Source organism: Rhinichthys klamathensis, unplaced genomic scaffold, assembly GCF_029890125.1.
Source record: "Rhinichthys klamathensis goyatoka isolate OS25496 unplaced genomic scaffold, OSU_Roscu_1.1 h1tg000005l_1, whole genome shotgun sequence".
In the NCBI taxonomy this organism is placed as follows: domain Eukaryota; kingdom Metazoa; phylum Chordata; class Actinopteri; order Cypriniformes; family Leuciscidae; genus Rhinichthys; species Rhinichthys klamathensis.
Genome location: NW_026606558.1, coordinates 1,907,832 through 1,928,149, shown reverse-complemented (window position 1 = coordinate 1,928,149; position 20,318 = coordinate 1,907,832). Strand labels below are relative to the sequence as shown.

General features: G+C 36.8%; 2 protein-coding genes across 2 annotated transcripts; both read left to right on the top strand.

Annotated features, from left to right (window-relative positions):
* Positions 1 to 994: 994 nt before the first annotated feature.
* calb2a (calbindin 2a) lies at positions 995 to 11,261 on the top strand. Its single transcript, XM_056254961.1, has 11 exons — positions 995 to 1,182; positions 3,889 to 3,965; positions 5,358 to 5,447; positions 5,711 to 5,791; positions 6,507 to 6,563; positions 7,339 to 7,416; positions 7,972 to 8,027; positions 8,115 to 8,154; positions 8,268 to 8,321; positions 10,458 to 10,529; positions 10,623 to 11,261. The coding sequence occupies exons 1-11, from the start codon at positions 1,089 to 1,091 to the stop codon at positions 10,737 to 10,739; spliced, it is 816 nt and encodes a 271-aa protein (XP_056110936.1). The 5' UTR covers positions 995 to 1,088; the 3' UTR covers positions 10,740 to 11,261.
* A 2,557-nt stretch (positions 11,262 to 13,818) lies between these two features.
* got2a (glutamic-oxaloacetic transaminase 2a, mitochondrial) lies at positions 13,819 to 19,672 on the top strand. The gene is made up of 10 exons (XM_056255031.1): positions 13,819 to 13,976; positions 15,799 to 15,955; positions 16,178 to 16,306; positions 16,401 to 16,460; positions 17,357 to 17,518; positions 17,750 to 17,854; positions 18,065 to 18,215; positions 18,892 to 19,057; positions 19,143 to 19,293; positions 19,392 to 19,672. The coding sequence occupies exons 1-10, from the start codon at positions 13,894 to 13,896 to the stop codon at positions 19,512 to 19,514; spliced, it is 1,287 nt and encodes a 428-aa protein (XP_056111006.1). The 5' UTR covers positions 13,819 to 13,893; the 3' UTR covers positions 19,515 to 19,672.
* The last annotated feature ends 646 nt before the right edge of the window (positions 19,673 to 20,318 follow it).

The following is a 20,318-nucleotide window of genomic DNA, read 5'->3' as shown; positions in this document are numbered from 1 at the left end:
CTATAGGCGGGTTGAAAACATGCGGAACAGCCCCTACTACTGACTGTAGTCTTTAGCCTCTGGCCCAAAAATCCTCCGATGATGCAAAATGACGATTTTTGCGTCATCGGAGGATTTTTTCCAGACAAAAAATACACAAATCTTTCGTCTCAGGGGGATATGAGGGTGGAAAGCATGGTAATTCGAAAATAATACAGGTTTTCTACTAATACAAAGCTTAATGCTAAATCCTGAAGTATCCCTTTAAGCCTAGTCCCAGACTAAAATGTATGTTTGAGCTGTTTCAACTGAAAGCAACTTAAAATCTTAAAATGTCAGTGCCATTGTTTTGTCTCAAGATGCACACCAGTAATGTTTTTTTTCTAACGGACGGTTATAAAAGCTAGTGAAATGTCCTAATTTATTCTAAACCCCGTCTGTGAAACCGGGCCTATGTGTTTATTTAGTAAAACAGCATTTGAATGTTTTTAGTCACTCCACTGACTAGAGTATGGGAGTTGGTGTTTTCTCTGACTTCAGGTTTGCTTGTTGAGGGGTTTCTCTCATAAGTGAGCAGGCAGCTGGAGGATTACAGAATGTTTGAGAGGGGATGGGGAAGTCTCTCTCATTCTGCTCCTCTCCTATACGCTGCTGCACACGGCTTTCAATGTGTGCGTTGCTTTTACGATGCACAAAGCTTGATTTCTGCCAGTGGAGAATAACTGTGTGGAAAAATAAATGACTCAAAATGAAAGTCATTTGGAAGTTTTTTCCATTCCATAATTTACATAAATATCAGCCACATATAGGCTACATTACGTAAGCGGAGCAGAACGTTTAATAGCCTACATACAGTGATTCTGGTCCATCTACATGTTTCTGTGGACGCATCTGTAGAGCTGAGCATCTCCAGCACGTGCGTGAGTGCTGAGCCATGAAACAGTGATGCTGGAACTACTGCGCCACCCGCATGAGCGCCACAGAACTGCAAGCACTCAGCGCATTTAAAACCCCCTGCAAAGCACTGGGGGAGTTACAGTGCGAATTGGACTGAGTGAGCAAAAGTTCGCCCGGGATTTTCTTGCGGACAGTAGGACAGATACGAAAACATGGCAAACAAAGGACAGCAGCCTCCCTACCTTCACTTGGCAGAGCTGACCGCATCACAGTTCTTGGATATCTGGAAACATTTTGATGCAGACGGTGAGTCCAGATGCGCCGTTTATTCCACGGATTATGATTCTAAAAAAAGAACTAATTATGTCATGAGTGAAATTTTATCATTAAAAAGCAGAAAAAAGTTTGACGCTAACAATAAACACTTGTAAAGACTTTATAGGGTTCGATATCTCTGTGTGAAAATGAAAGAATTTGGCAGTTTTTTACGTTCGAAAAACAAATTGATCACAGAAAGAAACTTAATAAACAACATTCGAACATTTATGACCCAATGTCATTGTAATCAGTTGGCTAATGCATAGACTATGGCGTGAAATAAACTTAGGAAATAATAAAATGCCTAAAAAAGTAATTCCCGAAATTGTAGGCTATAAACACACACACACACATTATATCATATTAGCCTATTATTTGAATTCTATCTTGTCACAGATTCGTCATTTTCGTTGGTGTTGCTTGATAATCATAAAACATTTTTAGTCCTCTGACTCTCCTTGGCACAAATCTAATCGATATAGACTTCTACCACTGATCTAATAAGTCGTGGACAAAATCAATGAAAACCTATACGACTTAAAAAAAAAAAGTTTATTCATTTATTAAATAAGACTATCGCGTTTCAAGTATAAGGGGCTCCAAATAGTCTTGTGTCCCATTAGTGAAATATTTTTTTTTCTGTATAGCCGACTATTTCGCAATTCGCATTCATGCTGGTGGTCAAATGTTTCACCGGAGCTGTATTTCAAAATTTAGTGACTGCCCACCTCGACATCATTTTTCGTGCATCATGCGCGCGCTGATTGGATTTGAGAAAGTTCACTTTCTCCTACACGGTGCATTCCCAAGTTTATTTGAACGCATCCTGCGGGCATCTGTCATTGTTGGGATGATGGGCATTGTGTTCAAGGTCCTCATCACCCAGGACATCTTGTCAAGATCACTTACAGGAAGCGCATCGGATGTTATTCTGTGAGAGTTTTCTTACATCCTGCAACAATATCTAAAGCTGAAAATATCTCATTGACTAATTATTTATGTATTAGGATCATAATCGTATTCGTGGCGCAGATGTTATCGTTATTGACAACTTGGTTAGGGTTTCTTTCCTGTTCGTTTCCCACCTAGTTTGTATAGCCTAAATGAAATACTGAGAAAAAGAGGACACTCAGAAAAAAATAAGGTATACACAATCTGTAAAGTTTATGAGGGATGGCTTATGATATGTTTATTTAAAATGTAATCAATTATAAATGTAACTGCTACAAAATTGTTTTTAAGGAAGACATTGATCTGACATGTTTCATGAAGATTCTCAGTCATCCACATTATCGTAGAATAACTTCTAGAAGATATTGAGAAGCATCTGGAATTATTTTCCATTAAAGATGCTTTACCACTCATTCTAGTGACTTGATGGAAATTCCTTCCATTTTTAGTATCAGTAAAGTTCATAGCTACTCCAACACAATTGAACTGGTTCAGCAAGTGACATGTTTTGTTATGTCATAGTCCAAAATGGCTACTCCAACGCATCAGTTCTATATCCAAGATGGCTTGCCATGCCGGGAAAATGATGCTAATACCATAGGCAGAGCCAACAGGTATAGAATTCAAATATGGTAGAAATAAAAAATGAATAGCCAATATGTATGCTTGGGCCATATTGCATATGAGCATGATAGAATCAACAATCTGTACACATTGACATTCTCAAAGACCATTAGTTCAAAGTGTAAACAAAAATTCAATTCATTGTTAAGAGAATGAATGGTCGTCATATCTCTGAAAATGTCAGAGCAATCATATCAGCACCAGATGGCAACATAGCAGTCAATTCCAACATACTCAGCAGGATTAATGCATGTATAAACTATTAATTATTATGTATTGCACCCAACGATTTAGTAGATTAATTATTCTGCATAGATCTTTGTCTACAATCAATGTAGTGTTCATTTTCTCAACACAATAGACAGACAATTGCTGACACACTAGTAAGATTGCCTGTCTTCAGCTCATATTTTCACAGCCATGTAGTGATGGTACTTCACATTTATTATAAATAACAGAAAGAGATATTTCCCATGAGTCATGTAGTCCAGCTGTCTAGAAATGCCACTATAATCCACAGGCAAATTCATCAAAATAGTAGTTCACACTAAGACATTTCAAACATGATAATAGGACAATACTTAGTTCTCACTTCACATAAGTTACAATCAATTTGGTGATGTATTAGGCCATAGACACAAAATCCCATTTCAAACGCGTACACATACGCATATTTCCTTTGGATGAAGGGCCAATTTCCTGGCATGGGAAATTACCCCCAGATGGTAATATTGCATTTATTTGTGGGGGTAATTTAAAATGTCAGCATATTCTCTGAAGCATCAAGAAGAATCTCCTTTTCGTCTTTTCAAATAAATGGCTTTAAAAGGCTCATACTGTAAGGCCCCCAATTAGAGGAAAAATGGAAAAAAGAAAGCCTTCAAAGCTTTAACTGGGAGACTAGCCATCAAAAGTTTTTAATTAAGAACTGTGTTACTTGGATTGGGTGCCAGCCAACAAACCAATCTAGAGTTAACCAGCTTCAAAGCAGCCATCTAGGCAATCTCATTACTTAGCATTTCCATTGAGAGATAGTAGTTATCTAGTCTTATAATGACAAACATCATTATAGATGAAGACATCTCAGTAAGTCCTGAACCAGACTTCCTTATATTGCAGGAAATGGCTACATTGAGGATAAGGAGCTTGAAAACTTCTTTAGTCAGCTGGAGATTGCACGGAGAGGGGCTGGTGTGGTGAGTATATATGGACAAGTGAAGAAGCATTAACATCTCATTATAAAGCACTGTGTCTTTCAAACTAAACTGTGGAATTCTCAAAGCAATGAGGGAACTTAGGAAACCCCAAACCAGTTAAGGAACTGATATGTTTGGTCTTGGCGGAATATATCTGCTGTTGCTGTTGTTATCGCTGCTGCTGCAGAGCAAGTATGGGACTTGCTATTGCTAATACATACACGACACGCTGCTGTGAGCAAGTAAGACATGATGCTGCTGTATAATATAGCATACGTGAGTTACCTGTAGCAGATCTATACAGGTGGAGCTGGGGAAGATGAGAGAGTTTCTGAAAGCATGCTGAGACTGCTACAGCAAATGCTGACCAAGTATTTGAAGGTTAAGCAGCGAGCTCATTGGCTACTGATACAGCAGGAACCAATCAGCTGTGCCCTACAGAGAATGATGTGATTGCAAGAAGATTGAGATAAGGAACTATCAGCCTGCGCCATCTAGAATTTCATGACAGAACTTTATATATATTCTGAAAAATGTCTCCATGTTTTTTGGGGGGCTGGTTTTCCCATACAAAATAAAGTAAATGGGGTCCGATGTTGTTTTGGACCTAATTGACTTTCATTGTATGGACAAAAACAGTTCTTCAAAATGTGTTCCACAGAAGAAATTAAGTCATACAGGTTTGGAACAACAGGGTGAACTATCACTTTAAGATTTCAAAGCTGCAGTGTGTCAGCGTCGTCTCCACTGGCTCAACCAATGGCATGATTAGAGGGCGGGGCTAACTGTTTCGAAGATTGGGCAGGTTTGAAACTTCAAAACATTCATGTTTTAATAGATAATGGAAATGTTCATTATTTTTGCAATTCTATCTCTTTAGATGAGATCAACTAGAAACACTAAGACATAGAGATGAGACACTAAGAATAAAACAGAAAAGGCACTGGTAATTTTCTATTTTTTTTAACTTTACAGACACAATGCAATGCCTCATTCAAAATATGGGGAAAACACCTTTCAATGCTGTTTGTACAGAAAAATCAATATGATAAATTCCTTCATTTTAACAGAGTACATAGGGCCCTATTTATATAGACTTTGCTTAGTGTGAACTGTGTGCAAATCAAATATATAAAGACCCCAGATGACTAGGCAGATGGCATCCAGGAAAGAGAGGACAGGAGATTTGATCTTTATCCCTGTATGTTCAACAATATAACAGGGGGAGCCTCATAAAGTTAGTAATTCTATTATCTGCCTTACAGGTGGCAAGGAATGGCAGAGAACAATGTACACCATTTATAAAGTGCTAGCTTTGTCCTAACCTGAGAAGCTTTTTCAATAAGCAAAGAATGAGAAGAAGATTCATCTTGTTGTGCTGTCTTCATTCAGGACCCCTCAAATGCAGCCTTTAAAGAGAAGATGACAGAGTTCATGCAGAAATTTGACAAGAACAAAGACGGAAGAATTGAGATGTCAGAGGTAGAAGAACACATCACTTACATCACTGTGACTTTGCTATTGACAAGCTTGTAAACATCCGGTACCCTAAGAGACCGTAATTATCCCATCATCCTTTCTGAGAAGAGGAAACTCTAACGCCAGTCATGACTTTAATCAAACCTGTAACTTATTGATAGAGCTGTCCAAAAAGAGCCGGTCTCAAATAGGAAAAAATTTTGGTCTTCAATTATTTACACTGCCTTGTTGTACGGGTGTCTAATCCAATCTATCCTTTCCATCAGCTGGCTCAGATCTTGCCCACAGAAGAGAACTTCCTTCTCTGCTTTAGACAGTTTGTGGGATCCAGCGCTGAATTCATGGCAGTAAGTGATGATGCTACTTTTTCATTTCAGGGTCATTTACATACATATAAACATATATACATATACAATATACGTATATATATATATATATATATATATATATATATAATATATATAAAACACAAATTCCCTCTTGGGAACCATACAAATATTTTCCGTATACTCATTCATTACAATGCGTTGCCAAATACTACATTTCGGATGGTTTGATCATCAGCAAGTGACTGCCTCAATGGTGTATTATGTCAAGTTGAAGAGAGAATGAACTAAGGAGAAAGGGAAGCTTTTTAATCATCCAGTGTAGTAGGCGAGCCTTTTAAAGGGATAGAATGAGTAAGTACAAACTTCTATTTTCAGATGCATGTATTATAGATGTGCTGCTGTAATTCTCCGTAGACCTGTAGAGGGAGGCATCTATCTTTGATAAGAGCCTGTGATGGAAACAAGGCCAGCTGCTGGATTAAAACATTCATTAAATGGCATTTCTTGCTCCTTGCTCTAACAATGCACAGCTGCTTCGAATAGAAATTACAGAGGGTATAATGAAAAAGCTATTTTAATTAATGTACTTTGGCCTATTATTTCTCCACTTCCGCATTTACACGCACTCCTTTCCCTCTGATTTGTCAAATCTAAGATAAATTGCACATATAATTATAAGCTGTACTGATGGTACAGTTACAGTATCTTTTTTTGTATGCTTGTCTGTATACAGGCCTGGCGGAAATATGACACAGACCGCAGCGGTTTCATTGAGGCTAATGAACTTAAGGTAAGATTTCTATTACTTTTCCTGCTGTGGCCTTCACAACAATCCTGAAAAGAGTTTCCACAGCCACTAATGTGTCGAGGCAGATGGAAACTATGCAAATCGCCCTGGATTTGGTGGCTGGCATCCGAAGAGAGTATACAAATCACTACATTTGTAAACAAAGCAAATGAAGCAATGATCACTGAGGAGACGATGACCTCAAAAAAAAAGTATAGCAGATGTCATGCTTAAAGGTGTTCACAAACCAGAACAGGAGGGGGTTTGTAAGATAATATACTCTAAGAAGCTTCTATACAGAACTGTATATAAAGGTGTACAGTATATATAGAAAGGATCTGTCATTTGTTTCATATATAGAATCTTTTAGGGGTTCCCATCATACGATCATGTCATGGATTTAGTTTTAATTAATTAATTAAGTTTTAATTAATTAATTAATTAATTTGATCCATTAGTAGAAAATAATTAAATAACCCGTTAATATAAAATAACATTAAAGTATAATGCGATCATTTAAGACATTTTTCCTTATATACAACATTTTTGGCATTTAAATTGTTCTTTATAATTGAGTCAAGAACACAAGGTTGCTATATTGAACCTCATTGAACCTTTTTGTAGATGGGATAGTATATAAAATATAATTTCAGCTGACAAAAGAGGTTTTTGAAATCCTAGCATTTTCTTTTAACAGGTTTTTAAACTCTTAAATAATTATTTAAATTTAAAATCGTCAAAATGTATATAAAATCATCATAATCTTTTTTTCCAACAGGGCTTCCTCTCTGACCTGCTTAAAAAGGCAAACAGACACTATGACGAACAGAAATTGCAGGAATACACACAAACAACAGTAAGTTGTTGTCTTTGTGGTGCATTAGTCGATATCTTATCCTCCTAGTGTCTCCTAGTTACCCCATAACAAACATTAAACAAAAAAAAGTTTTATTTTACCTTAAAATCCTGGAGCCGTTTGCCACCATGCTTGAGTGACTTGTACATGCACTGGCCCCACGGGTTGTGTCTGCACTCCAGCTGTGCTAACATATGTCCACATCTTAAGGCCAGAGACACAACCCTGAATTAATCCAAGGCTAGCCAGCTGGATAATTGAGAGCCTTAGTTGTCCTCTACCCACTTTGAAAAACAAAATAAGTTAAGAAATGTTGTGCAGCAATAGGACATATTGATTTTATAAGGAAATTGGAAGCAAGTTCAGGGGCCAGTTGCATAATCATAGTCATTATGTTAAGACTGTGTCTTAAGAACAAGTACGAACAACTAGCAGTTAGTTATGTTTAACTGACTAACTGAAACGTTTATGAACATTCTTGAAGAGAAACATTCAATGACTAACTTCCAGGATACTGTGGTAAACATTTAAACTGTGCCATTCTCTCCTTTTTAGCTCAAGATGTTTGATCTAAATGGCGATGGGAAACTGGGTCTGTCTGAAATGGCGAGGTGAGAAATAATAATGTTTTTTTTTTAAAATCACATTCATATTGTAAGACACATCAACCCAATAATCATTTTTCTGTTTATGTCAAGGCTTCTGCCGGTTCAGGAGAATTTCTTGTTGAAGTTTCAGGTGAGAGCACAGTCATACAGGAAGTTTTATCTTAAAGTTTTAAGCTTAAAGTTTGGTTTTAGTTTGAAATTTCATATTTTTAGTTACTGAAAAATGTTTTTATTGCTGAACAGGGCGTCAAGCTAACTGCTGAGCAGTTCAACGCCATCTTTACATTCTATGATAAGGTGATGTATAATCCAGCAAGACCAGCTGAACGTCTTTTTGCAGGGCTTTACGATATTGTGTAGATTTGTATGCACTGCTGTTGTGTTGCTGGAAATCTGATCTTACCCTCCTTTGTGAGCGCCTTCTGAATGCAAAACAGTGTCCCAAATTCACCTGTGCAGGAAAATGAGCAGAAGCACCTGCACCTGTTTTTTCTCCCAGCTTGGTGGTATCATCATTTGGAAAGGGATTTAAAATGCAAAATCAGAAGCACATTTACAACAGTTTAAGTGCCAACCACAAGTAATTACAGAAATCCCAATGAAAATTGCTGCAAGATGAAAATTGCTATTTAATGCTGTACTACCACAAGTACATCATTAGTCTTTCTCCACTTAAAGGGATAGTTCACCCAAAAATGAAAATTCTGTCAGTATTTACTCACCCTCATGTTGTTCCAACCCCATAAGACCTTCGTTCATCTTCGGAACACGAATTAAGATATTTTTGATGAAATCTGAGAGCTGGATCACTCCTCCATAGGCTTCTTCAGGGATTGAACTTGCCGGCCTCGAAAAGTTATTAAAGACATCGTTAAAATAGTCCAAGTGACTACAGTGGCTCAATCTTAAGTTTATCAAACGACGAGATCACTTTTTGTGCGCAAAAAAAAACAAAAATAACGACTTTATTTCAACTATTCATTTCCTTCTCTGTGGGCCTTGAGTCAGTTCACTAGTGTAACAGCGTACGCTTCTGTTGTTGTACGTCACACGCATCACCCACATGACCAGCGTCGGCCAATAGTGAGCCTACGTGTGACGTAGCTCTACGGAATCACACTACGTTAACTGACTAGAGGCCCAAAGAGAAGGAAATGAATAGTTGAAATAAAGTCGTTATTTATGTTTGTTTTTGCGCACAAAAAGTATTCTCGTCGCATGATATACTTTAGATTGAGCCACTGTAGTCACTTGGACTATTTTAACGATGTCTTTAATAACTTTTCGAGGCCGGCAAGTTCAATCTCTGAAGAAGCCTATGGACTAGTATGAAGGAGTGATCCAGCTCTCAGATTTCATCAAAAATATCTTAATTCGTGTTCCGAAGATGAACGAAGGTCTTACGGGGTTGGAACAACATGAGGGTGAGTAATTACTGACAGAATTTTCATTTTTGGGTGAACTATCCCTTTAACTTTCAAAGACCAGATTTATGCCTTAGGAAGGCAAGATTATCTCATCATTGTTCTATGTAATCTATATCTTTGAGCAAACAGAGACCATTAGACAACAGCACCCGCTCGCAGGCTTGCAATGATGACCAACCTTCAATTATACATGAAATGTAATCTACGTGAACACAATGTTAGCATTTAAGTGTAGAATTAATGTAGAATTAGTCTCCTTCCCGCAGTCAAAATGCCTTTCTGTTGTTATGAAAAATATTGAGAGCGAGACATCACATGCCAGGCCATCTAAGCACTATTATGGCTTACAGTCATAAATTAAGAAGGCGTTTGGAAAAAATAGCATTTCTAATGAGGATTAAGTCACTCAAAAGGCAGTAAACATTTAACCAATGATCATTAAGCCAATATGGCTCTGTTCATATGAACAGACTCTTGGATTATTTCACCAAAAATACAAATTCTGTCATCATTTACTTACCCTGATGTCCCTCCAAATCCACATGACTTTCTTCTATTGGACACCAAAGCTGGCTCTTTTCCATGCTAAAACAATAAATGGTGACCGAAGCTTTCAAGCATCAAAAAGAACACAAAAGCACTTAAAAAATATCATTAGTGGTCTATACACCTATATTCCACTGCCATACGATCTAAACCTAAGCCTAGGAGAGTAGTGCTTGATTCATGAATGAATAGTTCTTTTGAGTCAGATCTTTTCAGTGAATGAGTTCACACTGAATGATTCGTCCACAAATTTGAATGATCCGACTTTCAAGTTCTCACTCACAGTGATTCAATCGCCACAGTTCAATTTCAATATGTTCTGCACACAAAGCTATTTTATGTCTCCTGGAATTTTAAAGTCTAGAGAAGAAAAATCAGTACAATCCTCCTTTGTTCCACTGAAGATCATTCAAAAGGTTTAGTAAATTGTGAATTTCATGGGTGTTTTCTTGCTTTCAAGGATGGGAATGGCTATATTGACGAGCAGGAGCTGGAGGCTCTCCTGAAGGACCTCTACGAGAAGAACCATAAGGTGAGATAAGAAGGCTCAGAAATATAGCATAGCACTTCACAGTGACAAATAACAAAAGCAATCGTACTGTACTGTGCTTGTGTTTAACCTCAGGAGGTGGACACCAAGAGCCTGACTGGTTATAAGCAGAGCATCATGGCACTGTCAGACGGGGGGAAACTGTACCGCTCAGAGCTGGAGATTGTCCTTTGCCGGGAGCCCATGCTGTAAATCGAGGCTTTCTGACCTTCATCTCAGCTCTGTTCCAGCTGCCTGAATACTGTAACCGTGTGCATGTGCCGGGCACCCCCGTCCCCCTCCCGTCTCCCTCTCGAAATGAGTTCTGAATGAGTGTGCACAGAAAAGCACAACGTCTGTCCTCTCCCCTTCTTTCCTTTCCCTTCCCACAACCCCGATCGCCACTGCTTTCCTTCGCCTTCAAACTGCAGCTACTATGATGCCCTCTGCTCAATTTTTAAACTATATATTTAAAGAAGAATCTTTCTGAAAGAGTAGCAGACTAATGGTATAATATGATTAGATATTTATTTGGAGTGCTTGGCTTTAAATTCTTCTTCTGGTTTCTTCCTTTCCGTTTGGTTTCCTCTTCGGTTTGTTTTTGTCCTCATTTCATCTTATTCCTGCCCAATTATGTGTGGGTTTGTGGTGTTTTTTTGTTTTTGTTTTTTTGGCTTGATACTGTTTAAGGATGTAACTGAGAGCATTAATAAAAGTAATGTGATATAAATTTGATGTTTTGTCATTTTTTTTGTTTTTGCTAATCCGGATGCTTGAGAATTTATTTCAAAAATACAATTGCGTGAATATTTCTTTTATAAAACAGAACATATTAACTCTTTGAAATTGTCCTTTGTTACATGTAACATCTCATCCGATACAGTCAGTTCTGTGACATGCTGAATGGAGACATCACATTTCTAGAAAACATCTTTCCCCATTGTGTCCAGATGCATTTAAACCACATTAAATAATTTAACTGCTAGACTTTCCTCTTACATAGCAGAGTTTGTAGAAATTCCTATCAATTAATCATCAGAACATGAATAATTCATCCAAATGCAGTTTTGGTTTTATAAATGGGGATTCTCTACACTGCTTGCATTGACTGATAACATTTCTCCAATGTACACTGATGATTTATTGAACTAAATCTTATCTGACAAAATCTAACCTATATCTTATTTAACATTCTATATATTCTAATAATTTAGCAAAAAGCACATTCATATATCTGAAGACAACAGTTTAAAGTCAAAACAAATACTGATAATTAATTAAATGTTAACTATTTTTCTTAAACGTTTCTGCAGACTTTTAAAGAAAAGCAATTAGACTCTATTTAACAGTTTCACAATGTTGACTTTTTTTGCTTAGCAAGTGTTCAAGTGATACCAGTGAGAATTTTGTTCAAAGCAAATGAACTGTAAATGAAAATAATATGAGACGGTTCCTCAGCTCCAAAAATGTTGCTTTTCTAAATAGGCTATATCAAAAGCTTTGCCCTTTCCCAATGTTCCTATTGAATACAATTACTAGAAAGTATTCATACTCTGGTATTATGTCTATATTGTAATTGCTAGATTAACGAATTAATAAATGAAGAGAATCCTGTTCTTTTATTGATGATGTTTAAATATAGCTACTGTGAATTTAATGGGGAAATGGCTAAATTCACCTCTTCTCTATAGTCTTTCTACACTACAAAATGGGAAAGAGGCTATGTTCTTTTAAAAAAAAGTTGTTACCTAAAGGTAATCAATGCGATGCTAATTGAAATTTGGAGGCCTTAGATTCCTTTTAATTAATTTAGGCATCTAAATACTGTTTAAGACTTGATGAAGCTGATAGGTATAAAAACATCTAATGGTGTCCATCAACAATTCAAAACAGTGTTGGATTGAATTAAAATATTTTAGATACTGCTGCAATCATCAACGGATCTCATTCTTCTGACATTTGTGTGTTTGGCAGATGCTTTTCCTACCAATGTTATTTTCCATTAAAGTGAACAAATCACATTAACAGCGGTAACCAAGACACGCATCTGAGAATACACCAAACACAGGCTTGGAATCCACTTTCTAGGCTATGCTTCAAACATTAATAGCTCACAGCAACTACAAATACTCTAAACTTCTAAGACGAAGATGTAACAGCCTCAGCTTATCTTCCACGGATCTCCTGCAAGGCAGACAAGGAAGTTACCACTAAAGCACCAATGCTCTCTGCCACTCAGCATATGCTAATATAATTATAAAGCCCTTTAATGTCCTTCAGGCTCATTGCGAGCCTCATAAGTCTCATAGAAAATTGAAAGCATAAAAGGGAAAAGGGGGATGGTAGCTAAGATAAAGAAAGGACAAGCAAAAATGAGCTTAAATGGATGTTGAATGGTCATGATGCTAAGATTGAGGCTCACGGATTCATTCTTTACTCATGCACATAAAATATGCCAAGAATGTCTGGCAGTCATTGTAACGTTAATTTGTGATGTCATACATGTCAGTATTCACAGCATCTGAAAGTAAACTGCAGAACTCAACGTCTGTAAGCAGAGAGATGTAGTATAGAGACATCAGCCTTTATATCCTAGTCCTAGATATAGCCTATACAGAGACATAGAGGTGAGCCTTTCACTGGTATTGAGGGGTTCAACAGTTCTGCAACGTGTGGAGCAACAATGACTCCAAGTGGCCACTTACTATAATTGCACTAGTATGTCAATATGCATATTGCTTCACTCTGATGCAAGTCGCTTGTAATTTGTCTGGAAAATTGAAAACCACATCTTGTGAAGACTGAACCTTTGTTTGGACATACGACCATGTAAATGTCATATATATATATATATATATATATATATATATATGTCATATACATATATATATATATATAGTATTCACATTCAGTGTAAAACTAAAAGCCCCCTATGGAGGCTATTTGATACAGTACACAGGCAATAATTAACGTTATACACTGTAAAATGTTTTTTTTTTTTTAGTTATTGGAGTAGGCCTATGTTTTACAGGGAAATAATATTTCAGACATTTTACTTCAAAATGCCACGTTTAATTAAATGCGACGTCATTTCTTTGTAGTTATTTGTGAAATTTACTAGCAATTTCTGATGGGACATTGTTCCAAAGTAAGTGTACAACAAACTGTTAAAACCAGTTACTCGTAACTGTTAGTTGGCTAGTATTCGAGTCCCATATACTGTACTACCTCTTGTCTCCAGCAGCAATGCAATGCAATGTCCTTGGAGGCGCTATAATCAACACATGCAAAGCACACAAGTTCAAGTAACGTTGCTAACCCAGTCAGTGTGCGTTTGTCTTCCTCCAAGTCATCGGTGCTTCCAGCAATGGCCCTGTTGAAATCCAGCACGATTTTGACTAATGTCGGGGCTCAGGCCCCTATTTTAGCAGTCTTACAGCTCCGTGCAAGGTAATTTGAGGCTTTATTTTTCTTGTGCAAACACTCTGTTGTCAAGCTAGCTTGTGCTAGCGAGTTAGCGGACTGACTAGCAGCACCACTGAAATTTACAGAATGCCACTCTACTGTAACACATGAGACTTTGACCTTGTGGTTATAATTCAACATAGTTATTAATGCTTTTGATGTTTACCGAGTGTTTTTTTATCTTTCAAAATGACATTTTTATTTCATATTTGACGACTGTCAATGTCAGAAGTTATAATATAATATCACTATCACTAAAAGGGCTTTGACAAGCGATCAGAGTTAATGAAATCAACACAGGCGAGATTTTTCATGTTAAATGTTCATAATGACATTACATTAGTGATGTATCAGGTTTAGCCAGGCCTAGCTTGCTACTGTCTGACACAAGGTTATATTTTCTGTCTATTTAATGGCATTATCATGATCGAGATGAAAAAAACAGCCTCCCTATAAAAACTTATTTTATTTTACTGATGTTTCTGTTAAAGTATTAAATTGCATAGCTGCATTTGTTTAACTGCAAAACGTTTTCATTTTTCTTCTTTTTTTTCTTCTTTTTTTTACTAATTGTTTTTTTTTTTATCTTGGATACTTGTGTTTTATATTCGCTCTTACTTTATTATTTATTTATTAATGTGTCTGCTAAGACGAGGACACTTAAAATGTTTAGGAACATAATTCATAAATTCATTCATTTCCTTTATTTTACATATCTTCTTATTTTTATTTACTTGCCTGTTCAATTTTCTTTTAAACTTTTTGTTATTTGTCTGTCAGCTTTGGGTTTACTTAATTATATGCTATATAAATTATCTGTGACTTGAGTAGGAACATAAAAGAAGCATGTAATGCTTTTACGCCTACTTCCTCAAACTGGGCCAATCATGCTTCCACATAAAACCCTGTATGTCCTGTACATCGTTGTCATTAATTAATGTTCTACACTTAGGGTTTTGCTTGTTATTGAGGATAAAAAAAAGTAGCAGTATGTCTTAAATTCAAAAGCTGAGAGTACAGCAACAGTGCACATAGTATGTTTTTTATTGTAGTTCTAGTTGCTGATTGGTACAAATGACTGACATTCAGAGCTGGGTTGAAAAGGGCAGTATGTGAGAGTGACACATGATTGGTTCTGAGGCAGAGGGTGGGGTGTTGTTCACCTCTTTTCATTGGATTACCACACTTTATGTGGGTGGGGTCTCATTTTACACCGGGAATTACAGAGAGGACCTGTTTGTCTGGGCAAACTATCAGAATCTTTATTTAGAATGACATGGCCATTCTGAAACTGTGTGCCAAGCATCCATCAGAACAAATACAGCCATGCAATGTGCTTAAACTTGGAGTTGAAAAATTCCTCTACTGTTAACGTTCAGACATGAAGTCTCAATAGCGGAGTTTAGCAGACTTCCTTCCAGTTTAGCAAGAACTAAAGCTCTGCAATGATAATCAGCTTATGATAAACTTATCCATCTTGGAGAATTCTTAATGAGATGTTCAAAGAATGGGTAGATTTTTATATTTCCCCTAATGTATATGCAAAGTAGTTTTCGGGCCAGTGAAAAGAGAAGGGTGGTCTGTATTTAACTATTAGGGATGTTTGAGTTTCAGTCTTCTGCACTGCTGTAAATTCTTTGGGGTTCAATGCTATAAAAGTGTCTGGCCTTACTTCCAAAAGTATTTAACAACTAAACAATTTAACTATTAATATCAATTTTCCTGACAACACACAGTCATAACATTTTGACTGGAGCAGTGTACTTGCACTCAACAGTTAAGCTGAAAGTATTAATTTTTTTCACAGCTCATGGTGGACTGAGGTACAGATGGGACCCCCTGATCCCATCCTGGGTGTCACGGAGGCGTTCAAGCGTGACACCAACCCCAAAAAGATGAACCTCGGAGTAGGAGCTTATAGAGACGATCATGGCAAGCCGTTTGTCCTCAACTGTGTTCGAAAGGTTTGTCATAACGTAACTATTGGCATACGATATGATTATGCAATGATCTTGTTAGATTTCCCTGAATCACCCTGGCCTGTTGTATCTTCTCAAATGCTTTTTGTTATATAGCAATTTGTTATACAGCAATTGTCCATAATTCTATCCACTTCCAATCAGCCAAATAAAGTTTCAATATTCTAATCCCTGCACAAAACAAATGACAGAATTTGGTATTGTCAGGCTGAGGCCCAGATTGCTGCTAAGAAGTTGGATAAAGAGTACCTTGGTATCGGAGGGTTGGCAGACTTTTCAAAGGCCTGCGCTCAGCTGGCTCTTGGACCTGCTAATGAGGTCTTAAAGAGCGGAAGAGTGAGTACTTTAAAGCAATGCATTTTAAAAGGAAGTCTTTTGCTTATTAAATTATTAGATGTGAGTATTAATTCCCAGTTCTTTTTGCACGCAGAGCATCACTGTCCAGACGATCTCAGGAACTGGGTCTCTACGTATTGGTGCTAACTTTTTGGTATGTACATAGTTAAATATAGTGGTTTGTAATGATTTCATAATATATTTGTTTTGTTTTATATGTGGCTGTCATAGAGCACAGCAGAGGTGACCCATCCTATTCCTTCGTATGCTTATAAACCTTTAGAAACAAATACTAAGTATGATTTAAAAAATAATATTTTATTTACTTGCCACATTTTACACTAGCATTCAAAAGTCTGGGGTTGGTAAGATTTTTTTCTCTTCTGCTCACCAAGGCTGTATTTATTTATTTGATAAAAAATATAGTAAAATCAGTAATATTGTGAAATATTTTTACAATATAAAATAAATGTTTTCTATTCGATACATTTTAAAATGTAATTTATTCATGTGATGGAAAGCTGAATTTTCAGCTAAATGATGCTGCAGAAATTATTCTAATATGCTGATTTGGTGACCAAGAAACATTTGTTATTATTATCACAGTTGAAAACAGTTGTGCTGCTTAATATTTTTGTGAAAACATACACTTTGTTCAGGATTTTATTTTAAATATTAAATTTACTGTTACTACATTTTGATCAATATCATACATGAAATGATGTATTACTTTCTAAAAAAAAAAGACTAACCCCAAATTCATGAACGGTAGTGTATATTGTATTTCTATTTGTTTTTGATTTATTTATCTCATGGGCCGAGTTGTTCACCGCTTCATCAATGAATTGAAGGGCACAGTCTTGTAGCTAATAGTTTTTCATTCTTTCATGTATTATTTTGCTTTTAATTTGAGTTTGTAATTCGATATTAGGCCTGATTGTTTTTGTTAACCAAGGCTACTAAAAAAGTGGGTTGACTATTTCTATTTCTGGTTATTGGTTGTAAAGGTAGTTCAAATAACAAGTACTCACATCACTTCTTCTTGGCTAGTCACGATTCCATAACGTGTCCCGGGACGTGTACCTGCCTAAACCCTCCTGGGGAAACCACACCCCTATCTTCAGAGATGCGGGCATGCAGCTAAATGCTTACACCTACTATGACCCTAAAACCATTGGCTTTGACCTTAAAGGAGCCTTGGATGATATTTCAGTAAGTAATCTTGTACTTTATTGTGAATAAGCATTGAACATTTGTTGCATTTTAGCTTTAACACATCTTTTCTTCTGATCCACCTTTTAAGTATGAAGAGGGAATAATTTTATTTAGAAATTCTGGATAACGTAATATGTGGAGAATTTGTATAAATTAAGTGTGGGGGGGATTTTTTTTTCCCACAAATGAAATCAGATTTATGTATGCATTTATTTATTTCTCTTTCAGAAAATCCCTGAGAAGAGTGTGATTGTTCTGCATGCGTGCGCTCATAATCCCACAGGAGTGGACCCAAAGCCTGAGCAGTGGAAAGAGATGGCTGCACTGATCAAGGTAACTGGTTTTGGCGTTAAATTAAAGTCCAAAATCAAGCTGACTGCAGGTCTCAGAAAAGCTACTTATTGAAGTGACAGAAACATATAGTTGGAATGAAATCCTTATCTTTATGTTTGACCATTTGGATCGATAAAAGAATGACCGTCCTCAGTCTCAAATGAATGACTATTTCAGTGATAATAAGATTCTTCACTCTCATTTCAACAGAAAAGAAATCTCCTGGTGTTCTTTGACATGGCTTACCAGGGATTTGCCAGTGGCGACATCGATCGTGACGCTTGGGCTGTGCGTTATTTCATTGAGCAGGGGCACAACATTCTTCTGTCCCAGTCTTTTGCAAAGAACATGGGCCTGTATGGTGAGCATCAAAAATATTGTTAAAACAAATCCTTGCTAATTACTTGTTGTATTACACTTATATAAAAGTTAATAATTCCCTAATCCAAAAGTCTCTTCTCACCAAGGCTGCAAAAATACAATAAAAACAGTAGTAATGTGCAATAGTATCACAATTTTTATCTGTTTTAATATATTTTAAAATGTAATTTATTCCTGTGATGGCAAAGCTGAATTTTCAGCATCATTACTCCAGTCTTCAGTGTCAGATGATCCTTCAGAAATCATTCTAATATGCTGCTCAAGAAACATTATTATTATTATTATCAATGATAAAAAACAGTTGTGCTGCTATAATTTTTGTGGAAACTGTTCAAACGAATGAAAGATTGTTAGAAAAAAACAGCATCTATTTGAAATAGAAATATTTTGTACCATTATAAATGCCTTTCCTGTCACTTTTGATCAATTGAATGCATCCTTGCTGAAAAAAAGTATTAATTTCTTATAAATTAAGTGTAATCTCACTTGTTTTTAACTTGTTTATCCTTAAACAAGTGAAAAATTCTCCCTCAGTGTAAGAGAAAATACACTGTACAGATATATTCTTGAGTCAATTTATCATTCAAGGATTTGTGTTATATATGGAAAATTAGACAAGATTTTAAAGTTAATACTCTGTACCTCTGCGTCTTCAGGTGAGCGTGTCGGGGGCTTCACGGTGGTGTGTAAGGATGCTGAAGAGGCGAAGCGTGTGGAATCCCAGCTGAAAATTCTCATTCGACCCATCTACTCCAACCCACCCATGAACGGAGCTCGCATCGCCTCCACTATCCTCAACACACCCGAACTCTACAAAGAATGGTGAGTCCTGAGATTAATCGCCATCATGAACACAGCCAATGAGAACCGAGCTCTACAGACTGTGGCTCGACTGTTTTTCTGGTAGGCTCGCGGAGGTGAAAGACATGGCCGACCGTATCATTAGGATGAGAGAGATGCTCGTTTCAAACCTTAAGAAGGAGGGCTCCACTCACAACTGGCAGCATGTCACTGACCAGATCGGCATGTTCTGCTTCACGGGACTCAAAGCGGAGCAGGCAAGTCAAGAGAGAGTGCATTCTGGGTATCTCTGATAAGGCCTCAGCCTTTTCTCATTGGCTTTTCTCTGCTTGTCTTCTTTGTGGCTCTTTGTCAGGTGGAGCGTCTGATTAAAGAATTCTCTATATACATGACAAAAGATGGCCGGATCTCCGTGGCTGGTGTGACGTCTGCAAACGTGGAATATCTAGCGCACTCCATCCACGCTGTCACCAAGTGAAGCTGGCAGCAGACAGAGAGCAAGCAAAACATACTTTAGATGATATAAAGTCCTCTGCTGCCTGTCTTTTAGAACAAGATATGAAATAGAACTAATGTAGACTTCTAGTTCACTTAATTTGGAATTATACATGTAAAGGGTAGGTCACCCAAAAATGAAAACTCACCCTCATGTTGTTCCAAACCCATAAGACCTTTGTTCACCTTTGGAACACAAATCTGTTTGTCATATAAAGTGAATGCGTCTCTTAAGAAAATTTGGAATAAATCGCTCAATTCATATGGATTATGATTATGATCTCTTTATGAACTTTTGTAGTTGTCAATGGAGGGACAGAAATCTCTCAGATTTAATTAAAAAGATCTTCATTTGTGTTCCGAAGATAAACGAAAGTCTTACGGGTTTAGAATGACCGAGGGTGAGTTATTAAAGACAGAATTTTCATTTTTGGGTGAACTATCCCTTTAATTCATGACTATTAATGTAAGCCCCTGAATAAATTAAGGCAGAATAATAAAAACAAGCTTTAAAGGATATCACTTATCAGTGCTGATATGGTCCAAAATATGCTGATATATCAATTAACAACATGTTTAAAGTTAGAGAAATAACTGAAAGGAGTAAACAAGATTTCATGTTTGGACATTAATTGTAAAATCTTTTTAGGACTGTAAGTCTTTATCGTGGCAATTACTATCAAACTGATGATTCGGCATCAAAAGTCTTCTTGAGCAGTTACTTGTTCTTCTTAGACACGTTTGTAAAGATTAGGCACTTACTGTATACCGAGGTATTGTAACCTGC